The 15440-nt window shown below is 42.4% G+C and overlaps 2 protein-coding genes across 2 annotated transcripts in view; one reads left to right on the forward strand and one right to left on the reverse strand.

Annotated features, from left to right (window-relative positions):
* The first annotated feature begins 6326 nt into the window (after positions 1-6326).
* LOC120027644 lies at positions 6327-10922 on the forward strand. Its single transcript, XM_038972641.1, has 6 exons — positions 6327-6461; positions 7832-7897; positions 8401-8433; positions 9925-10041; positions 10135-10248; positions 10509-10922. Exons 1-6 carry the CDS (start codon positions 6327-6329, stop codon positions 10698-10700), a joined length of 657 nt encoding a protein of 218 aa, XP_038828569.1. The 3' UTR covers positions 10701-10922.
* Positions 10923-13544: 2622 nt separating this feature from the next.
* The window catches only part of acad11 (acyl-CoA dehydrogenase family, member 11), a 48448-nt gene continuing 46552 nt past the window's right edge, over positions 13545-15440 (reverse strand). The window contains exon 20 of the mRNA XM_038972570.1: positions 13545-14141. Within this exon, the coding sequence (XP_038828498.1) occupies positions 14027-14141 (115 nt within the window). The 3' untranslated portion in view covers positions 13545-14026. The remainder of the gene's footprint in view (positions 14142-15440) is intronic.

Here is a 15440-nt window from a genome sequence, read left to right on the forward strand (position 1 = left end):
CCGTATTGTGAAACTTTATTGATAAGGACATATTAGGAAAGCCTCAGTTTCAAAAGGACTTGTGAGGCTGTCCTAAAAAGGAATATTCTTATTCTAAGCAGGCACAGACTATTGAATAAAGATACAGTAGAATACCATGTTGTATGAAATAGATAGGGCCAGGAAGCTAAGGGCTTTTAGTATGCAGACGGTGTAGGAGACTAGTATGACAGACAGTTTTGTCTCAGTTCTGAAATGGAAAACAAACACAGACAATCAGCTTTTACGACATTTCCATTTTAGGAGCTTCTATCTATCCCATCCACTCCCGGCAGACTAGGAGTACTTACATTTTCTCTGTGCTATCTTAACTGACACACTGGACTATAGATACATGATAATGTCTACTGCCCATTCTAAAGAGGCTATGTTTGATACATAGTAATCAGTGCTTAAAGTGGAATAAAATGGGTGCTCGTACTCATTTTAAATTTAGGTGCCAGTACTCATCATATTTTAAGCCAATATTCTATTAGAGGTGCCAGTACTCAAGAATATTTGCAGGTTCTCAGTACCTTGTTCCGGCCCAATTTAAACACGGATAGGAATGAAGTATGATGTATTAGTATAGTGAATTTAAACTACATGTGTTTGTTATTTACCCCATGATTCCCGTGATATTTACGCCCCCCCCTCTGGCTACTTTCACCACTAAACACAATCTACCCACTGGGCAGACACTTGTTGTTTCCACATCATTTCAACGGCAACAAAAGAAATATGTGATGGCTGATTCAACATGGAAAACTGACTGGATTTGCAAAAAAGTTATCAATGTAAGGGAATTTCATATTTTTTTCACCCAACCTTTAACCTAAATCCAATGACATGGGGATTTGTTTATTGATTTTACTCACCCGAAATGTTTTCAAAACTAGATGTTGAAATTACATCTGTGCCCAGTGGGTATTGTGGTGCATGTAAGAGGTTCAAGTGAAACTCCACAGAGGGATTTGAATATTATACAAAGTACTGCCTCTTCATACTGTATTGCCACTCCTCAGGAGATAGATCGGTTATTACACATCTCACCATTTCCCTTCATTTTATCAAAGGGTTTCCTTCCACCTTAAATGGCATTGTTTGCCAACTCCTTGCTGCCATAGCAACGCCAGCATAGTGGCTGGATTATAACTCAGCGGAGATAGTGACCTTCACGATGTCTGTGCTCACACACACACACAATCACACACACACACTCACATGCAAGCAGTGATGCTGCAAGGGACCACCCAAAGTGTCTGAATGTTTAATAACTATTTCCCTGCTTGAGTCATTACTTGCAAACACTTGATATTCATCAGCTCCGAAGTGTTGAGTACTGAGTGAGATAGACACACAGCCATTGCCTCCAAGGGTAAACTTTCTGCCTCTGCTACCCTTCACTTTGAGAGAGGGAGAGGGTATAGTGTGTAAGTGTCTGTGTGCGTGGGCATTTCTGTGTGTGCGTGTGAGCGTGCGTGAGTGTGTCATGATTTATCTCTACTTGTTTGGAGCTGTCGGGGAAATGCCAGAACATCATCACTTCCCAGCAGAGCCTCTCGGCGGCCCCAAATGACCCCTTCATTCATAATCTGGCAACCTGACTCGTTCTTACTCTCTAACTCTCTCTGTCTGCCTCGCAAATGGCACCCTATTCCCAACACGGCGCTCTAACTTTTGACCCCGGCCCATAGGGATCTGGCCAAAAGAAGTGCACTTCATAGGGAATAGGGCGCCATTTGGGACACAGCCCAGCGAGAGTCGTCTGAGAGGGTTTCATAATCACATTCACACTCAAATCGGAAGCTAATTAGTAGTTCTGTCAGAAGAAACCGCACGAACAGAATGGGAATCAAGCCTTATTTCGTCTGTGGTCTGTGAGAGAAGAGCCTGCTGATTTGCAGAGGGCCTTTGATTCTAGGAAACGCTCGGGGGGGGGGGACCCAGTTAACAGACTCCAGATGAAAGAGGAATGAGCTAGCCATTGATGATGTATTTAAGCACACTTCAATACCAAGTTTGACAATTAGTCTCAGTCCAACAAACCTGCTGGCATGGGTGCACAGGCATAGGCGAAGAGGTGACGTTGAAAGAGAGAGCGACAACAAGCTTCAACAACCTTGTCCAATGACAGATGCACAAATAACGCTGTATAGGTCTGTGTTGTGTAATTTCCTTCATGCTCGTCCTTGGTTCTCGTTTGTTTCCACCTGAAAGAAGGCTACGTGATTCATGCTTCTGTCACACCTCAAAATAAGCTGTTGCTACTGAAGCAGCCACTCGATAAAAGTGAGAAAGCACTTTTGGAGGAGTATTGATTGTGATTCAGACTCAGAAGCCAGGTGCTAGCCTTACCTGCAAACATGCACCACGAAAAAAGGAAAGAGAGAAAATTGTGTTAGCTAACCTGAGCAGGCTGTACTGGGATTAGTACCTGCATGACACAAACAGGGCTGAGGCACACCAGGTCAGAGCTGTTTATGCTCTCGCTCCTTCCACACACACACAGCAAACATCATTTAGAGTGGATGGATGATGCCATTCTGTGGCCTGCAGAGTTAGGTGAGTCAAATAGAGGGCTGGATGGGAGAGTTTACGATGAGAAAGCTTATGCCTAGAGGCACCAGGGGGCTCATTGACCATAGCTGGGCCAGTTCACTTTCCATTAGGAGCCCTCTCACAGCCTCAAAGAGCCAAGTAAACACGCACGCACACACACACACACACACACACACACACACACACACACACACACACACACACACACACACACACACACACACACACACACACACACACACACACGAGAGACCTACACCAGTTCTATATAAAGTCACTGATTTATATCCACTTGTTTCCATTTGCAGTAAGATTGCACAGTAAACCACATCCTGCCACAGTCTTTCAGCACCAGACCACCACTATTCATCTCACACTGAACAGGCCTATATGCTGCATGGGGAGAATGGATGGTCCCCAAGTGAGACAAGTCACTCCATTCCTGTAGCTTGAAATCATGAAAAAAAGAAACATGATTTTTGACCTGTAGAGTTTATGTTGAAATTATGAGCTGAACACAGTTGATCAATCAGAAAGGAATTAGGCCTACATTTTTAGCAAAGATAGACATACAGTATATCAGTGCCTATACTATTTACGTAACTATTAATCAGTAGATCAGTATATTTTTTAGCTTAGAATCATTCAAAGCAGGGCCTCCCGAGTGGCACAGTGGTCTAAAGCACTGCATCACAGTGTTAGCAGTGCCACTAGAGATTCTGGGTTCCCGTCCAGGCTCTGTTGCAGCCGGCCGCGACCGGGAGACCCATGGGGCGGTGCACAATTGGCACAGCGTCGGCACGCACTAGCAACTCCTGTGGTGGGCCGGGCACAGTGCATGCTGACACGGTCGCAAGGTGTACAGCGTTTCCACCGACACATTGGTGCAGCTGGCTTCTGGGTTAAATGGGCATTGTGTCAAGAAGCAGTGTGGCTTGGTTGGGTTGTGTTTCGGAGGACACATGGCTCTCGACCTTCGCCTCTCCTGAGTCCGTACGGGAGTTGCAGCAATGAGACAAGACTGTAACTACCAATTGGATGCCATGTAATTGGGGAGAAAAAGGGGTAAAACATTTTTTATAAGCAAACTGAAGCCATTTTAATTTAGAAATACAACGGGTGACATTTCCTTATGACATTCCCCGTGTTTGTTTTGATCCAGATACTACCAGGCGGTGCTGCGGTGCCACACATTACCATGTCATAATTTAACTGTCCTTTAACCCGCTTCCTCAGACAATGTCTGCGGTCACAGCAGACAAACACTGTGAGATGGAAGAATTATTTCTCACAAGGTCGACAAGCAGACAGGCTGCCACTCAGCCACACAGGCAGTGATGGGTGGCAGCTCAACGCTTACAATGGAAGATAGACACAGGAAATGGGGAAGAGGGGAAAACATAGGGAAATTGCTTTTCATATAAATGATGATTTTCAGTATATATTATTCTACAATTAATGAATTCTACAATCTCTCTCTCACATTCCCCACATTCAGTTATGTTTATAATTCCAGTACGCGAATGTGAATACAGTGTTCTGAATTATATTATCAGTATGTAAATGTGAATAAATAACCCAAAATGTGTCTTGATTTTTAAAATGTCTTCCTTTCCAAAACAAACGCAAGTTGTTTTCCAAAGGATTGTCAGACTGATGGATGGTAAGTACATGTTAAAATGCCTCACATGATGGAGTGTTCGTAGTTCCCTCGGGTTGCATTCCAGTCTTAGCAAGGCTTCCAAAATGACCACGCTTTTTAACTCTCCCATGTCTCCCTTTGCTGGACTGTCAGTCGTTCTCCAAGCCTCCAATATTTATGTTTCGTAAAAAACAGAAACACCATCATCATCCTACCTATACCTTATTTCTTTCTATCCCCCATGCTTACCTGTCAGGTACCACCTTCTAGGCATATATATATTATATTACATTTTCCACAGCCATTGTATCTATGATATTATAGTACATTTTCCACAGCCATTGTATCTATGATATTAAATTACATTTTTCACAGCCATTGTATCTATGATATTATATTACATTTTTCACAGCCATTGTATCTATGATGAGGGTCTCATGAGGCGGTAGTTACAATGAATAAACTCACACTATGTTCAGTATTTCACAGCAGCACGTTTCCAATCACAGCTGAGGACAATTTAACGTTCCCTTCTAGCCAAGAGGAACAGCAATAGAAGCGCGAGTACATTAGGCCTTACTCTCCTCTCTCCCTCCTCGCTCACTCTTTCCGTCCTTTCCTACATCGTCCTTCACACAGGGTGCTTGCTGTATTCTCCTGCCATTTCTGGATCAAGACATTCATCCATAAAATGGCGTGTTTTGTTTTTATGGCCAAATAAAACTACTAGACAGGCCCCCTTACACGGAACCCAAACCGGCTGTGCGCGGTTTGTCCTATTTAGCTAGCTTGCTGTTGCTAGCTAATTTGTCCTGGGATATAAACATTGAGTTGTTATTTTACCTGAAATGCACAAGGACCTCTACTCCGACAATTAATCAACACATAAAACAGCCAACCGAATCGTTTCTAGTCATCTCTCCTCCTTCCAGGCTTTTTCATATTTGAATTTATATGGTGATCGCATCTAAACTTTCATTGTATTACCACGACAACCGGCAACAAAGTTTGTCTTTCAATCACCCATGTGGGTATAACCAATGAGGAGATGGCACGTGGGTACCTGCTTCTATAAACCAATGAGGAGATGGGAGAGGCAGGACTTGCTGCGTGATCTGCGTCAGAATTAGGAATGACTTCTATTTTAGCCATCTATTTTAGCAGACGCTCGTTGGCGCGCGCGAGCAGTGTGGGTGCAATAATTGAATAACATGGATTTCTAAATGTATTTTGCGACGCTCGCGCACGCGATGTGTCCGGTCTGGTCAGCATGTTACATTCACTCACTCTACTTGGATAAGCACAGCATATGGATGTGCTTGCCAATTTGTGAAAAACAAACAAAATGTCGGACGAAATCGAATCGTACAAAAACACACCAGCATAAAAAATGTCTTGACAAATGTACAAGCACTGCAGTTTCCTTACAACTGTCCATTTTGACTTACTGTAGACAAACCCTTACATTGATTGATGTACTTCTGGAAATGAAATCCTATATGGGTGGACTACACATGCCCTCAGCACAACCAGAAGCTCCAAGCCAACAGAAAGGGTTTAAAGGGGCAGTCTGGGATAATATTTAGTAAAAAAAAAAAGATTCTACCATGAAAATATTTAAAGACATTTATTTCATTCGGGTGAGGTAGAGCAGTGTGAACCCAGTTAAAAGATCGATGCCTCTTCAGCGAACCAAGGAACAAACTCAAACCTACTGCTCTTTCCCAGTATATTCTGAAAAGAGAGCCACCAATCTGTCAAGTGTTGTCAACAGAGGTTTGACACTCTCTCTCTCTCTCTCGCAGCAGTTAAGGTACAAGCATTAGGGAAAATGGATTTAATTCGCTGTCCCGGGCTGGTGCGGGGGTGGTGGGAGCGGTTACTGAGGGAGGACCTTCAGATGACTGATGTGTTTTTGGAGAACCGCAGAACCGCTGGCTGGCATTGAGAGCGCTGGGTTGCGATGTTGTGCAATGCTGTTTGTCTGTGTGAAGCTGGCATGGCCCCCGTTTCTCTGTTCCTCTGCATCTGGTCGTCATTACGTAAGGAGGGGAGGGTATAAAGCAGGGTGCTGACGGGGCTGGGCCCCAGTGCCTGGATCATCATGGAGGCTGCTCTTTGGGTGTGCCTAACTTTTCTCTGTCTGCAGGGCAGCTTGCCCCAGCTCACACATGGTGCAGACTGTACTGGGACATCACAGGGGAAGAACTGTGTCAGCGGGCAGACCACCGGAGGAAAGGTAAGGGATCGGGACTTCAGGTTGTTCTGTTTTGGGGATGAGCTCCTGTGATCAGGTAGATGGAGTTGAAAAGTGTTGGTGCCGGAAAGAGAGATCCGGGGTGAGGGTTTTTTTTGTACGGATTTTATTATGTATTTAATTCTTTTCATGATGAAACACGATGAAATGGCTTTTTACAAGCTATTCGAGACACTTCCCCAGACACTGCAGTAACAACATTAGCTCAGAAGCCAAAGAAAGCCAGTATGTGTGCATGTATAGTGGTCGAGGATGTGATATTTTGAGTGGAACACTTGCATAGAGTTAAACAGAGTTACACATTCCAGTAACCTGAAAACAAAGTCTCATTGTAACCTAGTCTCCAGTCGTACTATTACCAAATGCACCCAAGAATAACCTTGATGGAACAAACTCTCTGTAGACCTTTCGTGTGGCCACAGAGCTATTTGAGCTGCCATATTTGCGGTTGACATTCTTTGTGGACATTCGCCATGCTCTGTCCAACGGAATCCTCCTCATCTGGCCAATAGATCCAGCAGATGCAGTATTTCAAATGAGGATTGTCACCCACAACATGAAAGACTTTTGAGTCTAGATGTATTTTCCGTGTGGAAGGTTTAATGTGTTTTGTGTGTAATTACACTATTACAGTGTGTGCAATTATAAACTTCAGATGTGGTTGGGCTCTCTTTTGCCCTGGGCAGCATTACTGAAGAAAACTCTTTTGAATTCAACGAGTTTATTTGCCTGTGCCTTTTTCCACCAAGGTCACAGTGAATGTGGATAACGGAACAGAATATATTACAGGGGTATTTGACGGTGCTCGCCAACAACTAGCACAGGATAAAATGGACTACCCGGAAAGTTTTCATAATAACGAAATAAAAAAAAGAACAGGGCGAGTCCATGTATTGAGGGATATGTGACCTGAAGAGCACTCCACCTGCACTGGATTGTGGGGTGTACAAGGCTTATGTACTGACCTTGGTACATAGTATGGTGTCCATATTGGACACCATATCAGTCTCAGCAGTAGTTGTTTCTGTCTCAGCAGAAGTGACCTCAGGGAGCGATATGTCAATGGAGAGGATGTACACCGTGAAAGGGGAAATACAAAACTTTGTTCTAGTGAAACTTACTCCTAACTCCAACAATATGGTCACTGTTTTACCACACTCATCCTGACAGAATATGGTTTTTTATTTATTTACTTTAAGTTACCGTTATACCTGTGTAATAACAATGTAACGACGTACAAACATGTGGTAATATAAAAATGTTGTAATTGCATATGAGTTGGGTTGTGGTGTTATTACATATGTGGAATAAAGATTTTTTTTTTTTCACGTGGTAAAACGCTCTTCTCACAGAAAGAAGGGCTTGCGCGCCTAGAGCCATCTGCTGCAAGAAAGACCCAGAACCAGAAACAGCCACAGGTATATGAGCCTCCCTCTCCACAAAGACATCCTACCACAGTCTGTTCTCTATCACAGAGGGATCCCACCTTGTACTGGATTACTTCCCACTCTGGGTTGGTGTATGCATGACATATGGCTGTGTAATGATAACTTCCCAGGAGGCATTTGATTCCAATTAGACACTAAGATCAATGCAACTAAAATGCTTGTTGTCCTAAGATATTGACTATTAATATTAAATATCAATTCACCAAATTCATTGCGCACGCACGCACGCACGCACGCACGCACGCACGCACGCACGCACGCACGCACGCACACACACACACGCACGCACGCACACACACACACACACACACACACGATGCATGTGGATTCAGTGGATAAGACATCTGCCTGATGCTCTGACTCTAGGCAGATGTCTTTGGCTGCACTTAATACAATTACATTTGCGGAAGGCATTTCATTTTTCCCAAACTGCATTAATGATTTTAATGGAATATCTTTCTTGTGCCCAACAGCGAGGAAAACTTGGGGCATTCTCTGCACTTGGTGTAAGCATTTATATAAAGACTACCAACAACTGTAATACAATACAACCAATTAGTCTACTGTAACTGTACATAGTTATACAACACTACTGTATTGCTGAAGCCACACCCTTACGGAAAAACCACGATTTCACATGTGAAATTTCCACGTTTTGCACATGAAGTTTCACATGTGAAATTTCCACGTGAATATTTTTCACATGATATTTCACAGATGCTGCAAACAAAAAAAAGTGTAATTAGGATACACACACAAACAGTGCTTTTAACGTAGGGTTTGCAATTTACATATTTTACACACTTTGACATACATGGACCACAACCTCTAGTTTCATGGCATTCCGATCTTCCTGCTATGCCGCCATATCTGTGTCAATGACTGATTTCACCTGTATTCCTGCACTTTGGACTTAAGTAAAACCTCAGCTTTGTTAAAAATACACTCAAGAAAAAACATTATAGTTATCATAGTAATGCAGGAATAACATTAAAACAGAATAATATCCCCCACAAACAGTAGACAACTATTCAGAAAACCTTTAAATAGCTGAAATAAGTAATTGAAATCAATGACAGAATAGTCCGATTAACTGATAACTAAAATAGAAGTGCAGATGGCACTCTTTTGCTAAGTGCAGAGATGTATTATTGGTAATGCGTGTGCAGAGGAATGCTAGACTGTGGCGCAGCAGAGAGCTCAGCGTATCCCAGCTCCAGAGGTTGTGAGTTCAAGTCCCAGGTGGGGTCATATTGAAAAGTCAGCACTAAGTGATCATGTCAAATGTAATCATATTGTTATTAATTAAAGATTTTTTACACTATTTTAGCTGAACAGCGTACCACTTACCTTAAAAACCCACATTTACTTGTATTATTTAACTAGGCAAGTCAGTTCAGGACAAATTCCTATTTTACAATGACGGTCTACCCCGGCCAAACGCTCCCCTAACTCGGACGACGCTGGAACAATTATGCGCCGCCCTATGGGACTCCCGATCACGGCCGGTTGTGATACAGCCCGGAATCCAGGGTCTGTAGTGATGCCTCTAGCACTGAGATGCAGTGCCTTAGACTGCTGCGCCACTCGGGAGCCCTTACATATAAAACACGTATAATTTGCAGTTACACGTGCAAAAATCGCATTTCGCTGAGTTCACAAGTTGAGCAGAAATGCTCACATGTAAAAATCAAACTCTCATGTGGAATTGCATTTTGACGTGGAATAAAGACGTGAAAAACCATGTTGTCACATTTATTTCACAAGATCATGTTTTCACACGCGTAGTTTCGTGTTATCACGTGTCGCACGTTTTGCTTTTACATGTCACGTTAGCACATTAACTTCACATGCGATCACATGCGGTCACATTACCACGTGAAATTCCGAGTTGTTTTTCTGTAAGGGCAGTGGCATGCATATTATGCTTTTCAGCCCTCTAAAATTGCTCCGTGTTCATCAAGAATGTAATGAATGCCTCATGTATGTCTTAAAAGATTAGGCCGGGTGACTACGTGCCATCGGACAGACAGAAGAGACAGTTGGGGAGGAACTCCCTGCTTCCTGGGTCCTTCTCAGCCAAGGGCTTCCCCAACACACTCATCAAAGTTCAGGTAAGACCGGAGAAAGGGAAGGAGGGAGGGGAAGATAGATGAAGACGGGAGGGAGAGGTCTCAAATGATCCAATGGGGCTGTTGTTCCTCCAGACAGAGCGGGCCAGGAGACACCTAGGCCAGTCGGGGACCAAGAAGAACAAGTATAAATCCAGAGTGGGATCCTTCTCTCTCCTCCGCAACAACAACCCCAGTGCCTCCCTACAGGTACACAACATTGCCACGACAACACATGATCAGACCATCATATGATACCGGTCCTTATGTTAATATCAGAACTGTTTGTTTCGTGAGATCCTCAAACGTACTGATGACATGACACAGTACATGTACGGTGTCCATATTAGGACAGCCTCAGTCTAAGCAAGAGTTGCCCAAGTCTCTGAGAGGCTATCTTAGCAATGCTCGGTCGACCTGCATTCAACCTTGTGTCATTGAAGTCTTACGTCATGTCATTGTTCTTCCAGGTAACCAGAGTACGGAGGCAGGTGCAGAATGAGAGGAAGAAGGCGAAGCCAAGAGGACGACCCGGAGCATATTCCTTAATGGGAAAATACGCCGAACCCCACACAATCCCCCCTCCCATTAACTTCTCACGAGTCACCATCCCGGATCCGGGAGCACCCTCATCAGTAAAAAAGCTGACTAGCATAGCCTAGCATAGCGCCACAAGTAAATACTAGCATCTAAATATCATGAAATCACAAGTCCAAGACACCAGATGAAAGATACACATCTTGTGAATCCAGCCATCATTTCTGATTTTTAAAATGTTTTACAGGGAAGACACAATATGTATTTCTATTAGCTAACCACGATAGCAAAAGACACAACTTTTTTTTCCCACCATTTTTTTACTGCATAGGTAGCTATCACAAATTCGACCAAATAAAGATATAAATAGTCACTAACCAAGAAACAACTTCATCAGATGACAGTCTGATAACATATTTATTGTATAGCATATGTTTTGTTCGAAAAATTTGCATATTTCAGGTATAAATCATAGTTTTACATTGCAGCCACCATCACAACTCTCACCAAAGCAACTAGAATAACTACAGAGAGCAACGTGAATTACCTAAATACTCATCATAAAACATTTATGAAAAATACACAGTGTACAGCAAATGAAAGACAAAGATCTTGTGAATCCAGCCAATATTTCAGATTTTTTAAGTGTTTTACAGCGAAAACACAATATAGCATTATATTAGCTTACTACAATAGCCAACCACACAACAGCATTGATTCAAGCCAACAATAGCGATAACAAATAAACCAGCAAAAGATATAAATTTTTTCACTAACCTTCTCAAACTTCTTCAGATGACAGTCCTATAACATCAAATTACACAATACATATATGGTTTGTTCGAAAATGTGCATATTTAGCGGCACAAATCGTGGTTATACAATATGAATAGTAGCCAAAATGCAAACAAAATGTCGGGAGAAATCTTGGGAGAGGCACCTAATCTAATCAATAACTAATCATAAACTTGATTAAAAAATACAGGTTGGACAGCAAATGAAAGATACATTAGTTCTTAATGCAACCGCTGTGTTAGATTTTTAAAACTGACGTTACTACGACATACAGCGTGCGTTAAAGCGAGACCGCACCGAAATTAATGGCGGAATATTAGTCTGAACAATTTCGACAGATATACGAATTAACATCATAAATTGTTCCTACTATTTGATGAGCTTCCATCAGAATGTTGTACAAGTTGTCCTTTGTCCAGGATAATCGTTGCTCGGTTGTAGATTGTCGTCTTCAACTTTGGAATTAGCAGCAAACATTAGCCATATGGTGCAGATGTGTCCAACTCAGCATAACGCAGAACAAAGAAAATCCCGAAAATCGCAATATACTGATATAAACTGATATAACTCGGTTTAAAATAACTACATTATGATGTTTTTAACACGTATATCGAATAAAATCAGAGCCGGGTATATCTAGCGCCTATAACAACAGCTTTTCAGACCGCAATCCTGAGGTCTGTCTCGCGTCATGACGAACGTAGAAAAGATTGCACCCCCGGTTCCAAGACCTCTTGTTCGGCCTCAGATCTACCTAGACACCCCATTCCAATTCTCACTGCTTACTGACATCTAGGGGAAGGCGTATGCAGTGCAAAACAGGATTGTTTGTTCCTAAAAACATTTAATTAAACAAGTGATTTGCTGAAGCGCTACTGCTTTAATAGTTCATGAACTGTACTTTATATATTCTCTTTGTAAACATATTGGTTTTACATGTATTATTTTAAAATGGTATAATATATACGTATAATGGAAACACATTGCTGAGGACAAGTATACAGTATCTTTGAAATCCCCTTTAATATTGTCTTTTATGATCTGTTGATTTACACTTTAAAAAATTTTTTTTTACAGAATTGTATTTTTAAAAAGGTGATTCTTTGGTAATTCTGCGCATATATCAGATTCAAATGAAGTCGAAATGTAGGAGGACACTTCATGAGCGCTTGCCCCATCTTCTACATCTGCATTGCTTGCTGTTTGTACAGCGCTTTGTGACATCGGCTGATGTAAAAAGGGCTTTATAAATACATTTGATTGATAAGGCTACAGAGGTTTGTTATTTTCCAGTTTAGTCTATGACAGAGTTGGGCTTCACCTTGACAAATGGACTAGTACATTTCACTATTCCCAAAAAACAGGCTGTTCCATTAGTCCAATAAATCCCAATTCTCCCTCCCTGTTGCCCAGTGCAACACCTTGAATTCCCACACAACGGGATCTGAGAAACTGCCAGAAGTTATTCAGAAATTGTGGATTAGTGGGGTAAATGTCACAGATTCAATTACAGATGTCAGATCCCCAAATGGCACCCTATTCCCTACATAGTGCACTACCTTTGACCAGAGCACTATGGGTCCTGGTCAAAAGTAGTGCGGTATGTAAGGAAGAGGGTGCCGTTTGGGCTGCAGAAAGTGAATACCCAAGGCAAGGAGGATCAGGGGAAGAGTCTAAACTAGCAGGCAAACCTTTGTGCTGAGAGGGCGACTATTCTGTAACATTTATGGGCATTGGACCAGTTGCTAGCGGGGGAAAAAAATCCTCAAGATGTAAGACTGTGTAAGCCATCTGTTCTAGAAGTCCAACTTAATTTGGTGGAAAGAAAAAAACACTTAATTTTTTTATTCATTTCGCCAGCACTAGGAAGCTCATGACATAATTAATGGAGATGGTTTGAGTGTTTTTGCACAGAAGATAAGTCTTGAATGCCCAGCAAAGCTACTGTGTGAACGTACTGTCAGAACAAGGGCTTGGTGACTCCAGGGCAAGGATCCAAGGTGAGGTCCAAGTCTGAGGTGTCCATATTAAAACTACCTCAGTCTCAGCAGGAGGTGTTTCAGTCAATCTCTGGCATTATAGCCACAAGGTAATTGTAAATACATAAACGTTTGTGTTGCGAAACATGCATATGAAGGAGTCCTTGCGATAATCATGATGAATTCAAAAAATGATGCGATTTACCACATATCCAAATCTTTATTTACATATCTTATGAGCATATTAAGGCAGTGTATGTCATTTTAGTTGTAAATTACTCCATTTTATTGAATCGAACAACACGATACCCCATTTTGTTAGCGTCATCTGTAGTCCAGCAGACAACACTTGTTCTACCTGATCTTCATACCATAATACAGTAGACTGCTATTCCCCCACAATCACATTAAGGCAGAACAAGAGTTGATCATGATCATCTTTTAGATATGCAAATCTCAGAATCTCTGTATGTGGAGATCTACGATTGGCACCCACAGTGACTTGTAGGCGAGACTGGCCTGTCAATCAATCGCCCGTAGCTCCCGTGACAGATGAAGCTCCTTCACGGCACTATTAATCTGTGTTAATTAAAACCTCTATTAACCCTTCAGTTACCCCTGCGGTCTGTCTGAGGTCTGCCTGTGTGTTAACCCATCCTGTTAACCCCTGCAAGACCTCACAGCTTGGCCTGGGCTTTCCTCATCTGGTCCCTGAGCTCCAAATGGGCGATGGACGACATGTGCACCTCGTCTGGCCCGTCTGCTATGCGCAGAGTCCTGGCGTACGCATACCTGTGGAGGGACAAATGGGTCGTGCTTATTATGCACCAAACGGAAGAAAAGGGACTGAGACAGGGAGGCACAACCGGAACATGTCCGATAAGAAACGCTTATTTTCGCTTCAAAACGTTTTGGTACATTTTGCTGGAGTGTGCACTGATGAATGAACCATTGTCATACTCCATCTGAACAATAACAATAATTATTTAGAACATACTGTAGCTGATTCCGGTGATACAGCAGCATCCTTAACATGCAATAGAACAGTGTATGGCTTAAGACATCATAGAGACAGTTAAATACCCTGTAGCCTTGAGGTGAGTGAGTGAGTGAGTGAGTGAGTGAGTGAGTGAGTGAGTGAGTGAGTGAGTGAGTGAGTGAGAGTGAGAGAGGGGGGGTGTGAGAGTGAGAGAGAGAACTTGGCCAGATGAAAGTGTCATTTGTCTTCTGACAATAGACTCTATTAGTACTGTAGTTTGCACTTGAGACACACAAATGGTAATTGATCATTGATATTCAAAGCCATTTCCCTATGTTTTCCCCTCTTCTTCCCCATTGCCTGTGTCCATCTTCCGTTGTAAGCGTTGAGCTGCCACCCATCACTGTCTGCGTGGCTGATGCTCAGTGGCAGATTGCCTGCCTGTCGACCTTGTGAGAAAGCATTTTTCCATCTCACAGTGTTTGTCTGCTGTGACTTGGGCTGTTGCGGTGACCATATTACCGCCACGCCGGCAGTCATGAGTCATGACCATTGTAAAATTCCACGTGACCGCTGAGTCACGGTAATCTCCTTTTATGCACTCTGGACATGCGTTGGCAGTATCCAACTGGCTATCGCTAATGTGCTGGTACTCAGCGCTCCGTTGTCCCTCTAATCACTCTGACATCAATGCAAATGCAATCAAAAATCGAATCAAACACTTTTCATGGAAACAGTATCCTGCTTTTAAAACTCACCTCACTGTGATGATTCATTTGAGGAAAGAATTTCAACAACAAGGTTGAAACTGAGTGGAAAACATGGTCGTTGTGGGTGTTGTTTCGAAGCCTAACAACGAAATGGACAGCGCTTTCTAAGGTGATGATTAAAGGTGCAATATGCAGCAATTGCTCTGCCATTTCCTGGTTGTTACAATTCGAATAGTTTGCCTAATTTCTGGACAAAACAAGCAAGTATGGTGTAGATAATCATTGTACCATCTAAACTGCTGTGAAATATATTTTACTTAAGAAAAAATATCGTATTTTCAGCTGTTTGAAGCTGGTGTATAAAACCGAAAGTAAAAGATTCTATGTGAATTTGTTCGGGTA

The sequence above is a fragment of the Salvelinus namaycush genome, chromosome 33 (assembly GCF_016432855.1).
Source record: "Salvelinus namaycush isolate Seneca chromosome 33, SaNama_1.0, whole genome shotgun sequence".
Classification (NCBI taxonomy): Eukaryota; Metazoa; Chordata; class Actinopteri; order Salmoniformes; family Salmonidae; genus Salvelinus; species Salvelinus namaycush.